At 53.5% G+C, this 19711-nt stretch overlaps 1 protein-coding gene across 2 annotated transcripts; it reads left to right on the top strand.

The window, feature by feature from the left end:
* Positions 1-19598, top strand: ARHGEF40 (Rho guanine nucleotide exchange factor 40). 2 transcript variants are annotated; one of them, XM_017533850.2, is made up of 24 exons: positions 1-146; positions 2781-2978; positions 3664-4912; positions 5061-5228; positions 5374-5494; positions 6105-6201; positions 6308-6388; positions 6519-6635; positions 7882-7977; positions 8077-8192; positions 8585-8711; positions 10355-10477; positions 10568-10711; positions 11508-12118; positions 12255-12489; positions 12824-12910; positions 13515-13730; positions 14433-14603; positions 15400-15577; positions 17032-17136; positions 17351-17494; positions 17994-18124; positions 18875-18921; positions 19059-19598. In XM_017533850.2, exons 1-23 carry the CDS (start codon positions 144-146, stop codon positions 18914-18916), a joined length of 4560 nt encoding a protein of 1519 aa, XP_017389339.1. In that variant the 5' UTR covers positions 1-143; the 3' UTR covers positions 18917-18921; positions 19059-19598. The 2 variants fall into 2 exon arrangements, with proteins under 2 accessions (XP_017389339.1, XP_017389340.1); XM_017533851.2 differs by lacking the exon at positions 17351-17494 and having other exon boundaries at positions 19059-19587.
* The last annotated feature ends 113 nt before the right edge of the window (positions 19599-19711 follow it).

Here is a 19711-nt window from a genome sequence, read left to right as displayed (position 1 = left end):
GAAGCCTGAGCGGGCCGAGCCGCCACCGCGGCCGGAGCTGTCCCTTAGCCAGACCCGGCGAGACACGAGCGGCGGGAGGGAGGCGGTGGCGCGCCCGGCCCCGCCCGCCCGACCGAGCGTCGGACGCGGCCCGGCGCCGAGCCATGGTGAGTCCAGCGTCGCAACCCCTGGGTCCCCTTGGCCCTCGCGCTGCCCGCCCCGGGCCCCCCGTCCCCAGCCTGGTGCCTCCCGAGCCTGCCTCGGACTGCTCAGCGCTCCTGGGAATCTCCTCCCTCCCATCCCCCCTTCTTTGATTTGTCTGTCCGTCTGCTCGACTGTTTAGCTCTGTCCCCACAGGGTATTGCCCTCACTCTTTTTTCCTCATCTCCTCCGCCTCCTCCCCCATCTTCTCTCGGGTCTCTCCCCTAATCCGCACACCTCCCCCCTCCCCGCCCTCCTCTGTCCTGACCTGTGCCTTCCTTTCCTGGAGCTTCCCTCCCCTTCCTGGTCCCATCTCCTGACCCGCGGGAGACCCCTGCGGGTTGGTCCTGCAGTGGCCCTGGAAGAGGCCCGGCCCCTCGGGTCATGAGAACTGACTTGCCTGGAACCACCATTTTCCATCCCGGTCCCCAACCCGGTGAGGCAGGCCCACCCATCCGGCCCTGGGGGACTGGCCACAGCTGTGGCTGGGCCCGGGCCAGGGGCATGGCCAAAGAGGGAAATTCCCGCAAAGAAAAAGGTCTGCCTCTGGGCAGTTGGGGGTGCTTGGGGGGAGCTCACAGTACCAGGGGGCGTGACACTGCCGGAGCCGACCGGAGTTTGCAGGGGAGGGAAGTGCCCCACAGCTCTTGCTGCAGGGAACCGAAGGGCTGCCTCAGCGCACTCCTGCTGCAGAGGAGAGGGAGCTCGAGCCAGAGGTCCTTGTAGAAAGTAGGCGACCCTGGCAGCAGCAACTCGGGGCGCTGGAAGCAGGAGGGTACCGCTGAGAAGCCCACACCAACAGGAGTGAACACTTTCCTGGGAACTTTCACTCCAGCATAGTCTGAAGCACCACTGCGAGAGTGGGCACTGCCAGGGAGAGCGCCCACTGCAAGGAGGGCGGGGGCATGGCCAAGGGGGCGCTCGCTGCAGAGTGGAGGAGGGGGAGAGGCCTTGCCAGGGGGAGCTCACCGCAGGCAGTGGAGGAGGGGCAGGGGCACTACTGCGGCCTCCCCTCTTCGGAGGGAAGGGCACCCTCTGGCAGGGAGGCTGGAGGAAAAAGAAAGAGGAACTGGGCCAGGGACAGCTGACTCAGTCTCTCTGGTCTCCTCTCTGGTCCCCGCCGGCGGGAGGCTGGGTCTCCGTGCTCCCGCCCGCCGCCTCCCTCTCCAGACCCCACCTCCCCTCCTGCCGCTGCCGTTTCCTGTGGCTGAGACTCTCACTCAGCCATGAGCTCACCGCCCCTAATGGGTTGCAGCTGCCTCGCTGCTCAAGCCCTAGCTCCCCACTCCCGGCCTTGGAGCAGACTGTCCTACTCTGCCTCACCCCCGCCCATCTCCACCTTCCCCCCACCCACGCGCACTGCGTCCGCCTGGTCAGGGGAACACTGGGGGTCTGTCTGCTCGCCCACACACCTTGGGGCGGGGTCTGCGCGCTGACGCACTGAATGTCCCGTCTCTGCAGTGGTTGTCCTAACTTCACAGACAGTCGAGACAAACGGGCAACTCTGGATGGAGGAGCTAAGAGAAAAATAAGCTCTTTTGTCTTATGGCAGAGGCAAGACATGGGGGTAGGGCGGGTAGAGACCAAGGTATAGGCTGCATTGAGTATCCCCTTCCCCATTTACAGCAAAAAAGAGAAAAGAAAATCTAGTAAAAGGAACTTCAAAGACTGTCTTGAAAGAGAAGTTTGCAAAGCAAAAGCCCAAGGGATGGTTATTTAGGTTATGGGATGGAGAAAGATGTCTCATTAACTCACTTAGGGAGGGGGGGTCTAGAGGATGAAGCAGGGCTGAGTCTCCTAGTGGAGGCTGGCAGAGAGAGGTCCCACTGGAATCAGAAAAGACCAGCTCAAAAGCATGCCATCAAGGCCTCCTCCTTCCTTCCCCACACGTTCCTTGTGTGACTTTTTTCTCTTTCAACTGCCCCCACCCAGTTTTTATAACCCAATCCCACATGCTCTAGGAATGGGTGATTGCTTCAGAGCCACTGTGGGAGAGGGAAGAGGCACGCTAGAAAGACCCAAGACAATCACAGACAGTCTTTCCATCCTCCTCTTCCCACCAAATGACCATCTCTAGCATATAAATGCCCATCTCTTTTTCACCAAATCGTTATCTCTAGGACATAATTGTGGGTGATGGCACCTCCACTTAAGATGGGGAGCTCTGGATGGTGGGTCTTATGAGAAGGGGGTTGCAGGATGACTGTGTGGAAATCTCCCTCACACCCTCTAGAGTTCTCAGCCATAAGCTCAGTACCCTGCTAGCCCAGAAGCCTGTCTCTTCTCTCCTGAGAAAGATCTATGCCATCACCCCAACTCACAAGCACCCGGGACAGCCCTGATCAGAGGCATTCACAACAAATTCTCCCCGATCTCCAAAGCCAAGGTCTCAGAGCTTGAGAGTTGAGTGCCCTGCCAGGCTTGTGCACTCTGACCCAGCCCCACTCCCATTCTGGGCTCATTAGCAAGCATTTCCTGAGTGCACACTTTTTTGCACACATTGTACAATGGGGGCCTTGGGGAACACAGCCACCCCTAGACCAGTGCAGCTCCCAAGGAGCCATGATTGGGTGATCTCTAGCCTGGTCCTATCTCTACAGGAGCCTGAACCAGTGGAGGACTGTGTGCAGAGCACTCTCGCCGCCCTGTATCCACCCTTTGAGGCAACAGCCCCCACCCTGTTGGGCCAGGTGTTCCAGGTGGTGGAGAGGACTTATCGGGAAGATGCACTGAGGTACACGCTGGACTTCCTGGTACCAGCCAAGCACCTGCTTGCCAAAGTCCAGCAGGAAGCCTGTGTGAGTGGCCGTGCATCACTATTCTGCCTTCCCCAAGATCAACTGCCACACTCTAGAGACTAGCCAGGCTAACTAATGCCCCTACTAACCTGGAGATACAGCCTCCCCTAATACTGATCTCCCCAGAGTCATTTAAGCCTCATTCTCTGACCTCCCACAAAGTTTGACCTTCATAGGCACTGACACATTCAGATGCTAATGCACATACACACACATTCATCTTCCCCAAATACTGACCCCTAAAAAACACTAAGCCCCAAAGACCCTAACCCTCCAGACCCAATTCCAGACATTTTCTCCCCTTGTGAATTTCTCAAGATACTAACTCCCCCATATATGATTCAACAGAGATCCTTCATTTCTACAGATATAAAGACTCCTAAGAGTCTTTAATTTCTCGAAGACAATGGCATCTGCTGATCATGTCTTGGTAATGATTCAGTTCTTGCCCTCCCACACATGGAACTAGCTTCCTAGAGAAGCTTCCTACCACCAGGAGACCAGTCAGTCCCAATCCCTTCCTCTCTGCCACATGAATACCCCAAGATCTCTCCTCCTGCTCTCCTCAGAGTATCACTTTCCAGGCAAACAGCCAGTCCTGCCTCAGGTGGGTCCATTCTAACTGCCCTCTCCTGCTGGTTTCTTCAGCAGAGGCCTGAGTGAAGCCTCCCACCTCTCTCCCCAGGCCCAATACAGCGGATTCCTCTTCTTCCATGAGGGGTGGCCGCTCTGCCTGCATGAACAGGTAGTGGTGCAGCTAGCAGCCCTGCCCTGGCAGCTGCTGCGCCCAGGAGACTTCTATCTGCAAGTGGTACCCTCAGCCGCCCAAGCACCACGACTAGCACTCAAGTGTCTGGCCCCTGGGGGTGGGCGGGTGCAGGAGATTCCTGTGCCCAGTGAGGCCTGTGCCTACCTATTCACACCTGAGTGGCTACAAGGCATCAACAAGGACCGGCCAACGGGTCGCCTCAGTACCTGCCTGCTGTCTGCACCCTCTGGGATTCAGCGGCTGCCCTGGGCTGAGCTCATCTGCCCACGATTTGTGCACAAAGAGGGCCTCAGGGTTGGACATCAGCCAAGTACACTGCCCCCAGAACTGCCCTCTGGACCTCCAGGGCTTCCCAGCCCTCCACTTCCTGAGGAGGCGCTGGGCACCCGGAGCCCCGGGGATGGGCACAATGCCCCTGTGGAAGGACCTGAGGGTGAGTACGTGGAGCTGTTGGAGGTAACGCTGCCCATGAGGGGGAGCCCAACAGATGCTGAAGGCTCCCCGGGCCTCTCCAGAGTCCGGACGGTACCCACTCGCAAGGGTACTGGAGGGAAAGGCCGCCACCGGAGACACCGGGCGTGGATGCACCAGAAGGGCCTGGGACCTCGGGACCAGGATGGAACACGCCCACCCGGCGAGGGGAGCAGCACCGGAGCCTCGCCTGGGTCTCCCCAAGGAGCTGAGGCTGTCCCAGAGGTGGTAGTCTTGCAGGTGTCTGAGGCCCCAGCAGAGGCCTTGGGAGAAGCTTCTAAATCTTGCCCCCTGAGGCCAGGGGAGCTTAGAGGAGGAGGAGGAGGCCAAGGGGCTGAAGGACCACCTGGTACCCCTCGGAGAACAGGCAAAGGAAACAGAAGAAAGAAGCGAGCTGCAGGCAGAGGGGCTCTAAGCCGAGGAGGGGACAGTGCCCCACTGAGCTCTGGGGACAAGGAAGAGGCCAGCCACCAAGAAGCCCTTGGCAATGTGCCCTCACCAAGTGAGCACAAGCTTCCAGAATGCAGCCTGGTTAAGGAGGAATATGAAGGTGCAGGGAAGCCAGAATCTGAGCCAAAAGAGGAGCTCAAACCAGCAGATAAAAAAGAGCCTCAGCCCCCAGAAGCCTGTGGGCCAACAGAAGAGGAGGCCAGAGAGAGAGAGCAGCAGGGGCCAGGTCTACTGTGTGTGGCAGGTGAGATGACACTGAGGCCCATGGGCCAAGGGCCAAAGCAGGGCAGGCCTAGGGGAGGGAGCGGGAGGAGGAGCAGGGTTAGGCTGGGAGCCGTAACAACCAGAACCATCTTAACTTCAGTCCCATTTTTCTGTCTGATTCTGTGCAGGACACACAGACCCCGAAGGCTTCCTGTCTGACCCTCCAACACCTCCGCTGGAGACTGTGCAGGGAGGAAAAGGGGACAGCATTCCGGAAGAGGGCCTTCCAGTCTCCATCTCTGATGACACTGATGTAGCTTGGGACTTGATGGCATCTGGATTCCTCATCCTGACCGGTCAGTGGGCATCAGTGGGTGAAGGGAAAAAGGATTGGGGAAAGAGAAGCAATTGAGTGGGCTTGGGGGCAGGGGAGGCAGGGTGGAAGGGAGGTAGGTGTGGACTACTCCCAGCCAGGACAGCCTGGCCATTTTGTGTCTTCAGGAGGGGTGGACCAGAGTGGGCGAGCTCTGCTGACCATTACCCCACGGTGCCCTCCTGAGGAGCCCCCACCCTCCCGAGACACGCTGAGCACTACTCTTCATTACCTCCACTCACTGCTCAGGTAACCGAGGCCCAGTCTTGGCATCTTGGACACTAACCTCCTGATTCATGAGGACCCTCACCTACTTTTCAGGACACTGACCTTCTGACTGCTAAGGACACCTGCATCTTCAACCTTCAGATTTCAAGTCATTGCCCTCTGGTCTTACTGACCCCAGCCTCCAGCTTCATATCCTCATCGATCCTCAAAAGCAACACTGTTGACTTTCACTATCCTCCACCACTACCTAGATCATCAGGACATTGGTTCACTTATTCAACAAATATTTATTGAGCACTGAGTTCCTGTTAGGCACCATACTATTGAGCACTGAGTTCCTGTTAGGCTGACATTGAATTCATGTCATTCCAGAACAGAATTCCTAACTTTCCAGACCTTAATCCCTTGACCTAGTAGCCATACGAATATAGACTTCCGACTGCTAGGTCATTTCTCCTTGTACACACATCCCAGAATTTGGCCCTTTGCCCATTTCTTCCCAAATGTACCAGCTACTAATTTCTCCTGAGGACTATTAACTGAAAGCAGACCCTGTATATCTGCCTTGCCTTATCCGCTATTCCCCACAACACACACACAGCAGCCTTCTTGGCTCTTCCTGCCCCCACAGGCCTGATCTACAGATACTGGGGCTGTCCATCCTGCTGGACCTTCGCCAGGCACCTCCACTGCCTCCAGCACTCCTTCCTGTCTTGAGCCAACTTCAGGTAACCACACCTTGAACAGGCAGTTCCCCTAGATCCTAACTCTTCACTGGTGGCCAGTCCAGGACACCCAATTGCCCAGTTTAGGGTTTTTCTTCTCTGCCCTTAGGACTCAGGAGATCCTCCCCTCATTCAGCGACTGCTGATTCTCACTCATGATGACCCTCCAGCTGAACTCTGTGGATTTCAGGTTTGAGCCCTTCATTCCCACCTAGTTTCCCATCAGTAGTGGAGAGAGAAGAAAAGGCTGGCTGGAGCCCCAGGCTGGTTTCTGAGTCCTTGGGTGCCCAGGAAGAAACCCCCTGCCTTACCCTCTACAGGGTGCTGAGGTGCTGTCAGAGAATGATCTGAAAAGAGTGGCCAAGCCAGAGGAGCTACAGTGGGAATTAGGAGGTCACAGGGACCCCTCTCCGAGTCACTGGGTAGAGGTACACCAGGTAAGCTTCTCTACCACCTAGCATGCTGGGAGCCGTGAATGACCCAGCTGAAGACATTCTAGGAAAGAGGCCAGATCAAGGACATACCACGGGGTTGCAAAAAAGTGGTTTCCATTCCATTCCATTCAACAAGTATTTATGGATTCCAAATCATGAGGAAAATATGTGCACTGTGCCATGGTCTACTGGGGAGATGGGAGGAGTATGTTAAACAAATTATTATTATTTTTAGATAGTCTCACTCTGTTGCCCAGGCTGGAGTGCATGTTATTGTGCAGACCCCCCGAGCTAAAGCGATCCTACCACATCAACCTCCTGAGTAGCTGGGGCTATAGGCACATGCCACCACACTCAGCTAATTTTTGTATTTTTTGAAGAGATGGGGTTTTGCCATGTTGCTCAGGCTGATCTCAAACGCCTGGACTCAAGTGATCTGCCCGTCTCAGCCTCTCAAAGTGCTAAGATTACAGGCGTGAGCTACCGTACCCAGCCAAATATATTCTTAATATGACATTAAGTAGCCCTTTGCTTTGGTGGGAGATAAATCATGAAACAAGTAAAGAGTGCAAGATAGTGTCACTGGGTTTCTGGAAAGCACTGAGAGACAAAAGGCTGGTTCTTGTTCCAAATTACTTTACCTCACTTGCAGAAATAGTGCTCTTTCTGTACCTGCTCCTTGTACCAACATCCAGCCCTCAGGATCCTCATCAGCGAAGTGTAGCAATTATAGTATAATTGCTAAAGTTCCTTTCAGCACTTATGTGATTCTATGAATATAAGTGCTGTGCTTATTCAAGAAGAGAGAAATAAACATGATCTGAGCTGAATACAAAAGAGGGGTCTGTAGATGGTCTCTAAGCTTCCCCATTAGTGTCAAAGGGGAAGTAGACATGAACAGGCAGAGAGAGGGGGTTTGACAGGGTGAAGCCCCACTGAAGACAGAGGGAAAGGAAGGTCACAGTTACCAAGCTGTACAGTGTGCCAGGGTCATGCTAGTTGCTGAGCTGGCATCATCTCCTTAAAAATCACAGAAGCCTGGCTTATCCTGACTTTACAGTTGAGGAACTGAAGTTCGGGAAGGTTTCTGGACCTGCCCAACATCGTACATCATAGTAAGCAACAAAGTCAAGAACTGAATTCAGCATTGCCTCCATAAAAGTCTCTGGGGCTACCTCACCCCAACCCTAGGGCTTAGGTTCTTTCTTAAACTCTGATCCTCAACTCCATCCCTGCATGTGGGTTTCAGGAAGTGGTAAGGCTATGCCACCTGTGCCAAGGTGTGCTGGGCTCAGTACGGCAGGCCATTGAGGAGCTGGAGGGAGCAGCAGAGCCAGAGGGAGAGGTATGAAATGAAATGGGACAGTGGGGGATGGGATTGGGATGGGGCTGGGATGGAGATGCTCTGGTGGAACCCCAACTGGCAACTGCTCCCTATCCCCAGGAGACAGTGGGAATGCCCAAGCCCCTGCAGAAGGTGCTGGCAGATCCCCGGCTGACGGCACTGCAGAGGGATGGGGGGGCCATCCTGATGAGGCTGCGCTCCACTCACAGCAGCAAGTATGAGGGATGGGTGTGTGGAGGCAGGTGGAAGTGGGAGGAGGAGACACAGCCAACGGCTGCCAACAAACCTTAGCTGCCAGACCATTCTAACTGTACTTGTATCTGGGAAAGATACCATGCTTTTAAACTTGCTATCTCATAACCCTCACAACATCCTTCTGTGCCATTCACCATTACAAATGAGGATTTGGAGGATCAGAAGTGTTAACTGTCTTGGCCAACATCAGTCAGTAGAGTCAGGATTCAAACCAAAGCAGTGGGGTCCAGCCTGTGCTTTTGATCCATGCTGCTATGCAACCTCTCATGTTTGCATCCCTCGGAGGGTTTGGAGGACAGAATGGAGGGGCTCAACAAGGGGAGTGATTCATTCTTCCCTGCTCCTTCCCCAGGCTGGAGGGCCAAGGCCCAGCCACGCTGTATCAGGAAGTGGATGAGGCCATTCACCAGCTCGTATGCCTCTCCAACCTGCACGTGCAGCAGCAAGAGCAGCGGCAGTGCCTGCGGCGACTCCAGCAGGTGAGCCAGAACCCCCACGTCCCTCTTACTCAGCGTGGGAGTGTCGCCCCCAGCACCTTTCCCACTGGTGTTTATAGTTGATGATGTTCTCCTGTCCTGGCTTGGTTGAATGCCCCTCCCTCTCTCCTCACCTCTGTTGGAGCTTGGTCATGGAAAGTGTGAGATTCAGCAAGAGGGTGGGAGTACCGTAGCACCAGTAAAGAAAAGAAGCCAGAGCTCCCCGTCCCCTCTGTATATCATGCTTGATTGAAGATGCTGAGAGATTGTGAGAGATGCTCAGTTGCCATAGGGGATTCTGAAAAGAGCCAATTGACTCTGGAGTGCCTGCCTCCTTGGCTGAAAAATAATAAATGTCTATTGATACCAGGTCATTAGTTACACTGCCACACAGGCACCCTTAACTCCTTATGCAATGTCATCCCTCAGACCTGAGGCCAGAAAGGTCCCATCTTCCTCCACCTTGGAAGGAGAGACCAAAAACAGGCCTCTTTGTGGGGAAGATTCAGGAATAAGGCTGGCTTCTTTGAACCTTGATTCTTCTCTCCTGAGGTTAAGAGCCTCATACAGATTTGCTCTCACCCTACCATGTGGGGTAGAGGGGGCTTTGAAATCTGATTGTTCCTCCTTAGCCCCGAGCATGGTGAGTGAACACTTCATGGACTTGCATGTGGGCATCAGGGGAAAGGTCATCTCAGGGCCAGTGCCAAAGCAGGGGCCAAGACTTTCTGTTTCCTAGGATTCCTTCATATTGACTTCCTCTAAGCCAATATCCTTGAGGTGGGTTGCATCTCCTCCCATTTGCTTACTTGCTTATTAGCTGTTTCCCCAACTGTTTAAAAACGAGATTTGGAGTCTAAAGTGCTCAGCTTGAGTCCTAGTTCTGCCCTATGTCAGATGTTGGACAACTCATGAAGCTTCTCTCAGTTCCCAAGTCCTCGTCTGTAGAATGGGGATGATAACAATTTGCTGAAAAGGTGGTTAGAAAGATCAAATGAGTTTAGCAAAGGACTATAAAAGTGGTTGTTATTATTGGCACTGGCTATTACAAACAGTCTCAGACTTCTCATCCTCAGGCTGTCCCACCCCCAGCTTCCAGCCTTTCTTCAGAGGAAAACATTACCATCCCTTTTTGGTCAAACATCTCAGAACCAGCATGAGAGTTCTTATGGCCCATAATAGGCAACTAAAGCCAGACACACACACACAAACACACACCCCCACACACACACCGCTTCTGTGCTGTTCCTCCAGGCCTGGTCCCTGGGACCCTTGCCCACCAGTTGCCAAGGCTTGGTGAAAGGCCTCAGTCATCCATAGGACCCTCATCCTCCCTTTGGTTCTCCCCAGTTTGATGTACTTCACCCTCAGGCATAGCCCTGAAACTTTGACTCACCTCCCTCAGTACTTCCCAACAGCTCAGCTTCCCTCTCATCTGGCATGTTATTAAAGATTTCTTACTCGGTTTCTCACTTGACCCTTGTGGAAGCCATTACTATTCACTGTTGTTACTCACACGTTGCAGATGAGATGCAATAGTTTGCTCAAGGTTCTACAGATTGGGGTGGTGGGGCCGACTCTGGATCTCAGCCCTTCTTTACCTTTTCACTCCATGGCCCCATGCCCTCCCACCCCATCTGCCTCAGGTATTGCAGTGGCTCTCGGGCCCAGGGGAGGAGCAGCTGGCGAGCTTTACCGTGCCTGGGGATACCCTGTCTGCCCTGCAGGAAACAGAGCTTCGATTCCGGGCCTTCAGCGCTGAGGTCCAGGTGAGAAAGGGCAGGAGGGCAGGTGAGAGGAGGCAGACGGATACTACCTGGGAGTGAGGACCAGGTATGAGCACAGCCTCCCTTCTCCAGGAGCGCCTGGCCCAGGCGCGGGAAGCCCTGGCTCTGGAGGAGAATGCCACCTCCCAGAAGATGCTGGATATCTTTGAACAGAGGCTGGAGCAGGTTGAGAGTGGCCTCCACCGGGCCCTGCGGCTACAGCGCTTCTTCCAGCAGGTGCATGGTCTTTTCCTTCTGTGCCCACCATTTCCATTTATTTACTTCCCCTCTACCTGGAGAGGCTAATCAAGCTGTGAGAGGCAGTGGCTGAGGAGCCCATCTTCTTGGTTTTGACTCTTAGCTCTGCCACCTCCTTGCTGAATGACTGGGACAAGATACTAAACCTGACTGTGCCTCCATAGATCTGGCCCACAGGGCCGCTGTGGGGATTACATGAGGCAATATAAAAAAGCACTTAGCAGCCGGGCGCGGTGGCTCAAGCCTGTAATCCCAGCACTTTGGGAGGCCGAGGCGGGTGGATCACGAGGTCAAGAGATCGAGACCATCCTGGTCAACATGGTGAAACCCCGTCTCTATTAAAAATACAAAAATTCAGCTGGGCGTGGTGGCGCGTGCCTGTAATCCCAGCTACTCAGGAGGCTGAGGCAGGTGAATTGCCTGAACCCAGGAGGCGGAAGTTGTGGTGAGCCGAGATCGTGCCATTGCACTCCAGCCTGGGTAACAAGAGCGAAACTCCGTCTCAAAAAAAAAAAAAAAAAAAGCACTTAGCATAGAGCCTGCCATTCATATACTTTGTATAAGTACTGGCTATTCTTCTATATAGGCTCCTCCATCTCCATACCAACTCCGAGTGACATGGTTAGGCAGTGATGCTGGGACAGTGAGAAAACGGGGAGGGTGATGGGCACTGGGAAGCCACAGGCAAGAGGACACAGCTTTTCTTGGGCATCCTTTGGGAGCAGCACAGGGCCTTACCCTTTCTCTCCCATCCCCAACCCCTTTGACTTTGTAGGCACATGAATGGGTGGATGAGGGTTTTGCTCGGCTGGCAGGAGCTGGGCCGGGTCGGGAGGCCGTGTTGGCGGCACTGGCCCTGCGGCGGGCCCCAGAGCCCAGTGGCGGCACCTTCCAGGAGATGCGGGCCCTGGCCCTGGACCTGGGCAGCCCAGCAGCCCTTCGAGAATGGGGCCGCTGCCGGGCACGCTGCCAAGAGCTGGAAAGGAGGATTCAGCAACACCTGGGAGAGGAGGCAAGCCCGCAGGGGTACCGGCGACGGCGAGCAGACAGTGCCAGCAGCGGAGGGGCCCAATGGGGCCCCCACAGCCCCTCACCCAGCCTCAGCTCCTTGCTGATCTCCAGCAGTCCTGGGCCACGGGCAGCCCCATCCCATTGCTCCCTGGCCCCATGTGGAGAAGACTATAAGGAGGAGGGCCCTGAGCTGGCTCCAGAAGCAGAGGGCAGGCCCCCATGGGCTGTGCTGATCCGAGGCCTGGAGGTCACCAGCACTGAGGTGGTAGACAGGACATGCTCACCTCGGGAACATGTGCTGTTGGGCCGGGCCGGGGGGCCAGACGGACCCTGGGGAGTAGGCACCCCCCGGATGGAGCGCAAGCGAAGCATCAGGTGAGACCCCAGCCCAACTGGTGCCCAAGAGGCAGACCCAACTGCCCAGTAGAAAAAGAAGATGACATTGTTGAGGGTAGTGGCCCCTCCCACGACCCAGATGACACCTCCTCTGCCACTCCTCTTGTGCCTGCAGTGCCCAGCAGCGTCTAGTGTCTGAGCTGATTGCCTGTGAACAAGATTACGTGGCCACCTTAAGTGAGCCAGTACCACCCCCTGGGCCTGAGCTGACTCCTGAACTTCGAGGCACCTGGGCTGCCACCCTGAGTGCCCGGGAAAGGCTTCGCAGCTTCCACCGGACACACTTTCTGCGGGAGCTTCAGGGCTGCGCCACCCACCCCCTGCGCATTGGGGCCTGCTTCCTTCGCCATGTGAGTGATCTCCTCAAGCTCTTCCAAGTGCTCTGCCTTCCCTGCTCCAGCCTCATCCATCTGTCCCTCCTTCTTAGTACCCACTGTCCTCATGACTCTGGCACCCAGCCCTGTTCTGTGGGCACCTCTGCCTCTACCAGCCTCTGTGTCCCTCCTCTCAAGGGCTGCTGGAACTATACTCTCTCCACAGGGAGCCCTTCACTCCCTGGCAGGCTGAGTACTCCCTGGTGACTCTTCTCTCCTTTGGGATACAGAGAGGATGGGGAGGGGGAAGGGAGAGCTTTGTCTGCAGGGGCCTAGCCAGGGACGCATTGTCTGCTCTTTACTGGTGCAGGGGGACCAGTTCAGCCTTTACGCCCAGTACGTGAAGCACCGGCACAAACTGGAGAATGGTCTGGCTGCGCTCAGCCCCTCCACCAAGGTAACCCTTTCTCCAACCTTCAGAAGGAAAGAAGAGGGCCAGGAAGACCTAAAAACCCACCCAACAAAATCCCTCAAAGAAAAAAAAAAAAAAAAGCTTTCCTGGACATGCCCAGGAACATCACCTACCAGTCATCTCCTAGGATTACCAAGGGTGGAGCAAGCAGTGGACTGGGAGGCTGGGTTCCTATCCTGCCCACCTGAGGGACTAGGCAGGACTCCTGATTCCTCTGGGCCTCTATTTCCGCATCTGGTAAATGGGGGCATTAGTCATTATAGTCAGCCCACAGGGAGGCTCTGAGGATCAGAAAAGCTCACATCAAAGGATGTACAAGTGACTTTAAAAGTTCAAAGGTAGAGAGTACAGGGGATTACTATTTTAATTCTTCTTCCATTTCCCTTCAAGATATAGATGATGATTGCTGGCCTGCAGGCCACCACCTGCTTTCTTTCCAGGGAGAAGGGTTTTTGCCTTACTTTAGGGAGCATCTGGGCTTCATATATACCCAAAAGCCTAGCGTATCACCCATCCACCCCCCAACCCCTGAGCTTGGCCTCCAAAGGCTGCAGCCCTCCCCTCATACCTGTCTGTGTCCTCAACCTAGGGCTCCATGGAGGCTGGCCCTTACCTGCCCCGAGCCCTGCAGCAGCCCCTGGAACAGCTGGCTCGGTACGGGCGGCTCCTGGAGGAGCTCCTGAGAGAAGCTGGGCCTGAGCTGAGTTCTGAGCGCCAGGCCCTTGGGGCTGCTGTGCAGCTGCTCCGGGAACAAGAGGCCCGTGGCAGAGACCTGCTGGCCGTGGAGGCAGTGCGTGGCTGTGAGGTGAGGCCCTGGCTCCAGTCACTCCCGCTCAAACTGCCCAGCCCTGGCTTCAGAAGCCATGTAGGCTGGTGACAGGAGAACCAGGCTCCAGGTCAGAGGGCCCAGGCTCTAATTTCTAACCAGCTGGGTGGCCTTGATTGAGTCACTGAACTTCACTGGGCCTCGTTTTTCTCATTCATAAATAAAGAAGCTATGTCCTCCCAACACCCCATGTTCCTACATCCACCTTGGACTCTCCCGTTCCTTTCCTAATTGTCATCTTTCCCCATCTACCCTATACTTTCTCCTGCATCTCAACACCCAACACATACCTTATTCTCCTCTACCTAGTCTTTTTCCAGCCCAGAGGTTCCAGAACATGTTGGAATCCTGTATACTCCTCTGGAATAGCCCTATTTTCCTTTCAGTTCTTTGCTGATTCTCTTCCTGGATCCCCAGCTTGCAAAGGCTTCCCCACAGGAGGTTGTAAACTCTGCTGTGCAATGCACCTTCCCATCTTCAGAGACAGGGCTGTGCTGCTCGGCCAGGTGTGCTGTGCATGGCGACCAGCGGATGGACTCTAGGCTGAGGGCTTCCCTGACTTCCTGACTCTGCCTGTGAACCAGTGCATTAGGCCTCTTGCCCTACAAATCTATTTTTTCTCCCTGTAAAATACAAACAAAGGACCCCTGGGCCAACCACTTTTCCTTTTCCTTTCTCCAGATAGATCTGAAGGAGCAGGGACAGCTCTTGCATCGAGACCCCTTCACTATCATCTGTGGCCGAAAGAAGTGCCTTCGCCATGTCTTTCTCTTTGAGCATCTCCTCCTGTTCAGCAAGCTCAAGGGCCCTGAAGGGGGGTCAGAGATGTTTGTTTACAAGCAGGCCTTTAAGGTACAATTCCTGGAGTGGGTGGTGGAGGTGACAGGAAGTCATTCTCTTCTTGAGAACTCAGGATGTTCTGGAAATTCAGCCCCAACACAGGTTTAGAATCTGCATCATCTAGAACAGGCTTTGGCTTGTAACTGACCATCGAGTTAGGGTGTTAGGGGATGTTAGAAGTCCCTGTCATTGGTCTACCTCATGAGGTTTTCCTTATCATTCATGAAGGAGACTTAGGAGACATTCCAAACCAGACTGGAAGAGGAACTTTCCCACTAAGGACACACATGCTTTTGGAATTAGGGATGGTTGCTAGGACTTGAGGAGAAAGCACGCTATACTTTGACTAAAGAATCCAAGAAGAGGGAAACCTTGCTTTAGGGAAACAGCCTTGATATCCAGATAAACATTTATAGCAACGTATGGTCCTGGATCAGGCAGTGTGGGATGGATTCTAAGGGTTTCTAGACTTTGTACCCTTTGCACTAGTTCCAGCTCTTCAGCGGGGAGAATCGCATAGAAGAAAAGGCCTGGCTTTGGAATAACATAAAGGCTGGGTCCCATTCCGGCTTTAATAAGCTGTGAGGAGACTTTGTGCAAGTTGCTTCATGTTTCTGGGTCTCGTTTCCCCTTCCATAAATTATGGTTGTTACAAAGACTAAATGTAGGGCCCTCAGCACATGATAGGGGTTGAGCAAACGTTTACTGCACATCTATCAGATGCCAGGCAAAGCCCAGTTCTTGCCTTGTGGGGCCACCCAGCCAGGACTCGCTCTGTCTTCACCCGCTGCCCTCTGCTCGTCCTCAGACTGCTGACATGGGGCTGACAGAAAACATCGGGGACAGCGGACTCTGCTTTGAGTTGTGGTTTCGGCGGCGGCGTGCACGAGAGGCATACACTCTGCAGGCAACCTCACCAGAGATCAAACTCAAGTGGACAAGTTCTATTGCCCAGCTGCTGTGGAGACAGGCAGCCCACAACAAGGGTACTGGAGAGCTGAGGGAGGGGGTGCTTGGAGTCAGGGTTATAGCAGGAAGTTTTCTGGAGAGTGTGCAGACTGCTTGGGAAAACAGTGAATAGGGTGAAGAAAGAATGGTTTATAATAAGATTCAAAATCTGGCTTGAGAGAGATTACTGAGGTAGAAATGAGCCTAAGACATACCAAAAAGAAAGAGAAAGCTGGCAAATTTCAGGGAAGCAAGAGCAAGTAGGGGCTGGGTGCAGCAGTGGCTTATGCCTATAATCCCAGCACATTTTGGGAGGCCAAGGTGGGAGGATTGCTTGAGGCCAGGAGTTCAAGAACAGCCTGTGCACATAGTGAGACCCCGTTTCTACAAAAAATTTTAAAATTAACTGGGCATGGTGGTGTGTGCCTGTACTCCTAGCTATTTGAGGGGTGAGGTAGGAGGATCACTTGAGTCCAAATGTTCAAGGCTACAGTGAGCTATGATGGTGCCACTGCACTTGAGCCTGGATGAAACAGCGGACTCTGCTTCGAGTTGTAGTTTCAGCGGCAGTGTGCACAAGAGGCATGGCCTGGGTGACAAAGCAAGACCCTGTCTTTAAAGAATTTTTTTTTTTTTTTTTAATTTTTGGCTGGGAATGGTGGCTTATGCCTGTAATCCCAGCACTTTGGGAGGCCGAGATAGGCGGATCACCTGAGGTTGTGAGTTTGAAACCAGCCTGACCAACATGGAGAAACCCCATCGCTACTAAAAATACAAAAATTAGCCTGGCATAGTGGCGGGCCCCTGTAATCCCAGCTACTCCAGAGGCTGAGGCAGGAGAATCGCTTGAACCTGGGAGGCGGAGGTTGCAGTGAGCCGAGATCTCGCCATTGTCCTCCAGCCTGTGTGACAGAAAATAATAATAATAATAATATAAAAATAATATTAATAGTAATAAAGCAAATGGCTTGGAAAAGAAGGTGAGAAACTGCTCACTTGGATTTAAGAACTGCTGCTACTTGCTGTGTGACCTGGACTAGTTTTTTGTTAGTTTTGTTTTTAATTTTTGTTTTTTTGCTGGGTTTCACCTTGGTTTTAATTTTCTGAACTTCATTCCACTCATCTGAAATGAAATAGTGTAACAGGAATGACTAAGTAAGGTGAGCTATATGGAAGCACCTTGTAAACTGTAAAGGTATGTAAAAATGTGAGTTTTTGTTTGCTCTTAACACCCAAGATGCAGAGGCGGCTAGATGCCGAATGGGCAAGATGCAACATACTTGGGAGAAGAGCCAGATATCTGAGGAGGAAGTCATACCATCATTGCCATGCATGTTGTGGTAGTCAACAGAAGAAGTAACAAGAGACACCAGAGGAATGAGAGGGAGGAATCAGGGTTAGGAAGGAGAAAAGAAAAAAGAGTCAACTGTGACATGCTAGAGCTAGGGGGAGGGGAAGGAAGAAGTTGGTAACAAGTGTCCCTGTTCCCCAGAGCTCCGAGTGCAGCAGATGGTCTCCATGGGCATTGGGAATAAACCCTTCCTGGACATCAAAGCCCTTGGGGAGCGGACGCTGAGTGCCCTGCTCACTGGAAGAGGTGAGGGCCAGGGTGCTGGGGGGTGGCCCCCAGGAGTGAAGACCTTGACAATGAGGATAAAAAGGGGAGATGTGGTGGAAAGTCAGGAAGGGCATCTCGTCCCAAAATCGGTGGGACTGACTGGGAGGCCCTCTATGAGACTGAGGGTCATTCCAGGGAGCCAAGAGGGCTTTCCCACACCAGCACCCCACCCCCAACTCCCCACTCTCTGCAGCCGCCCGCACTCGGGCCTCCGTGGCCGTGTCATCCTTTGAGCATGCCGGCCCCTCCCTTCCCGGCCTTTCGCCGGGAGCCTGCTCCCTGCCTGCCCGCGTCGAGGAGGAGGCCTGGGATCTGGACGTCAAGCAAATTTCCCTGGGTGAGGCACCTCTCAAGGGGTGGCTCCCAACAGCTCGGTCATGGTGGTGATGTTCAGGCTGCTTGCTGCTGAGCAATTCCTTTATCTAGCCAAGTAGCCCAGTTGCCATGACAACTATGTACAGCTTCCCCACTGCTAAAAGAGCCTTCTGGTTGCTAGGGTGATGCTTACAACGCCTGTTGCTAAGAAGCACTTCCTCTGTACCTCTCTCTCTAGCTCCCCTTGGGTTTCTATGGAAACTGCCTCAGCTTCCTGTTGTACCCTCCTGGTTCACCACAGCAATCCTTATAGTTTCCTGTCGCTTCTTCCCTGGTTGCTCTAATGATGCTGCTGACAATTTCCTGCCTCTTGGTAGGGGGTTCCCTTGCAACTGGATCGCTATGGTGACTCACAGCTTCCTGTTGCTATGGAGCTTTTTCTTCCCTGATGGAGCAGCTTGGTTGCTTAAGGTAATCTGGAGGGATTCTATACTCTGCTCTCACCCTAGCTTCCCCTTCAGCCCCAGAAACACTTGACTCTTCTGGAGATGTGTCCCCAGGACCAAGAAACAGCCCCAGCCTGCAACCCGCCCCCCCTGGGAGCAGCACTCCCACCCTGGCCAGTGGAGGGATCTTAGGGCTATCCCGGCAGGTAAGTTCCTACAGTGAGGCTGGGAATGGGGTGATCTCTTTGGTGGCTTTCTGGGTGGGCTTTTCTGATCATTAAATCCTGGGGCGGGGAGGGGGAGTGGGGGGAACTGAACTTGTACTCCCAGCTGAGGCTACAGAGTGGATTTGTTATCTTGTCTACCTTTCTCCTCTTCCCGGGACCTGGCTAAGAGGCACCAAGGTCATAGGTTAAAAGGAATCTTGAAAAAGGAGTATAGTGCTGGAGTGGATGGAAAGGGGAGAATGCCAATGGCCTGGCTTGGACTTGGGTTAAAATAGCAAAACTCATGCCAGGTGAGGTGGCTCATACCTGTAATCTCAGACTTTCAGAAGTTGAGGTGGGAGGATCACTTAAGCCTAGGTGTTCAAGACCAGCCTGGGCAATGTAGTGAGATCCTGTCTCTAAAAAATTATAATAATAATTTTTTAAATTAGTTGGACTTTTGAGGAGTGCACACCTATAGTCCCAGCTACTTGGGGGGCTGAAGCAGGAGGATCTCTTGAGCCCAGGAAGCTGAGACTTCGTGAGCTATGTTTGTGCCACTGCACTCCAGTGTGGGTGACAGCAATCCCCTGTCTCTGGAAAAAAAAAAAAAAAAAGTAAATAGCAAAATTCAAGGACTCTGGGGAGGAAAGAGAGGTGAATTGACAGGCTTGTGGGGAGGGATGGAAGGAGGAAAAAAGAGAGACAGGAAATATATCCCTAAATTAACTCTAATTTCTCTCCCCCCAGAGTCATGCTCGAGCCCTGAGTGACCCCACCACACCTCTGTGACCTGGGTGAGTCAGCATCCCTAATTTCTACCACAGCCAACACTCCTTCCCTCTTGCATGTACCTTTCTTCCTCTCCCCGGCTACATGGGAGTCAGCTTCTTCCCTCTCCCAACTCATCTCCCTCTTCTCTCCCGGCTTCTAGAGAAGATCCAGAACTTGCCTGCAGCTTCTCCTCTCAGCACACTTTGGGCTGGGATGGCAGTGGGGCATAATGGAGCACTGGGTGATCACTGAATTTCTTCCCTCTGCTTCCTGGACACAGAGGAGGTCTAAGGACCAGAGCATTGCCCTGCCACCACTCTCTCTAGTCTCCCTAGCTTGGTGCCTTTTCCTGCAGGAGCCAGAGCAGCCATATTGCTTGCCTTCATACCCTGGAGGTGGGGAAGTTACCCCTCTTCTGGTGCTTTCCCATCCTGGGCCACTGAATCCAGGACATCACTCCCATGCCAGCCCTCCCTGGCAGCCCATGTTCTCCTCTTTTCTCACCCCCTGACTCTCCCTGAGAAGAATCATCTCTGCCAGGTCAACTGGAGTTCCTGGTGACTCCATTCTGAGATGCCACAGGAAATGGAGCTATGCAAACAATAATAGGAGGGTGTGACGGGGAACTGTAGACTTTATATATGTAATCACTATTACAATACTATTGTTATATTAAATGTATTTACGCATACTTTGCCTCCAAGGAGCTAGAGTAGTCCTCTGGATTAAGGTGATAAATAACTTGAGCACTTTCCCTCATCTAGCCCTTAACTAGAACACAGAAAATAAAACCAAGATGGGAAGGCCCCCTCT

This window comes from Cebus imitator, unplaced genomic scaffold (genome assembly GCF_001604975.1).
Source record: "Cebus imitator isolate Cc_AM_T3 unplaced genomic scaffold, Cebus_imitator-1.0 Scaffold83, whole genome shotgun sequence".
NCBI classification, from domain to species: Eukaryota; Metazoa; Chordata; class Mammalia; order Primates; family Cebidae; genus Cebus; species Cebus imitator.
Note: the sequence above shows the minus strand (reverse complement) of the source record. Positions and strands in the feature narration are given on the sequence as shown.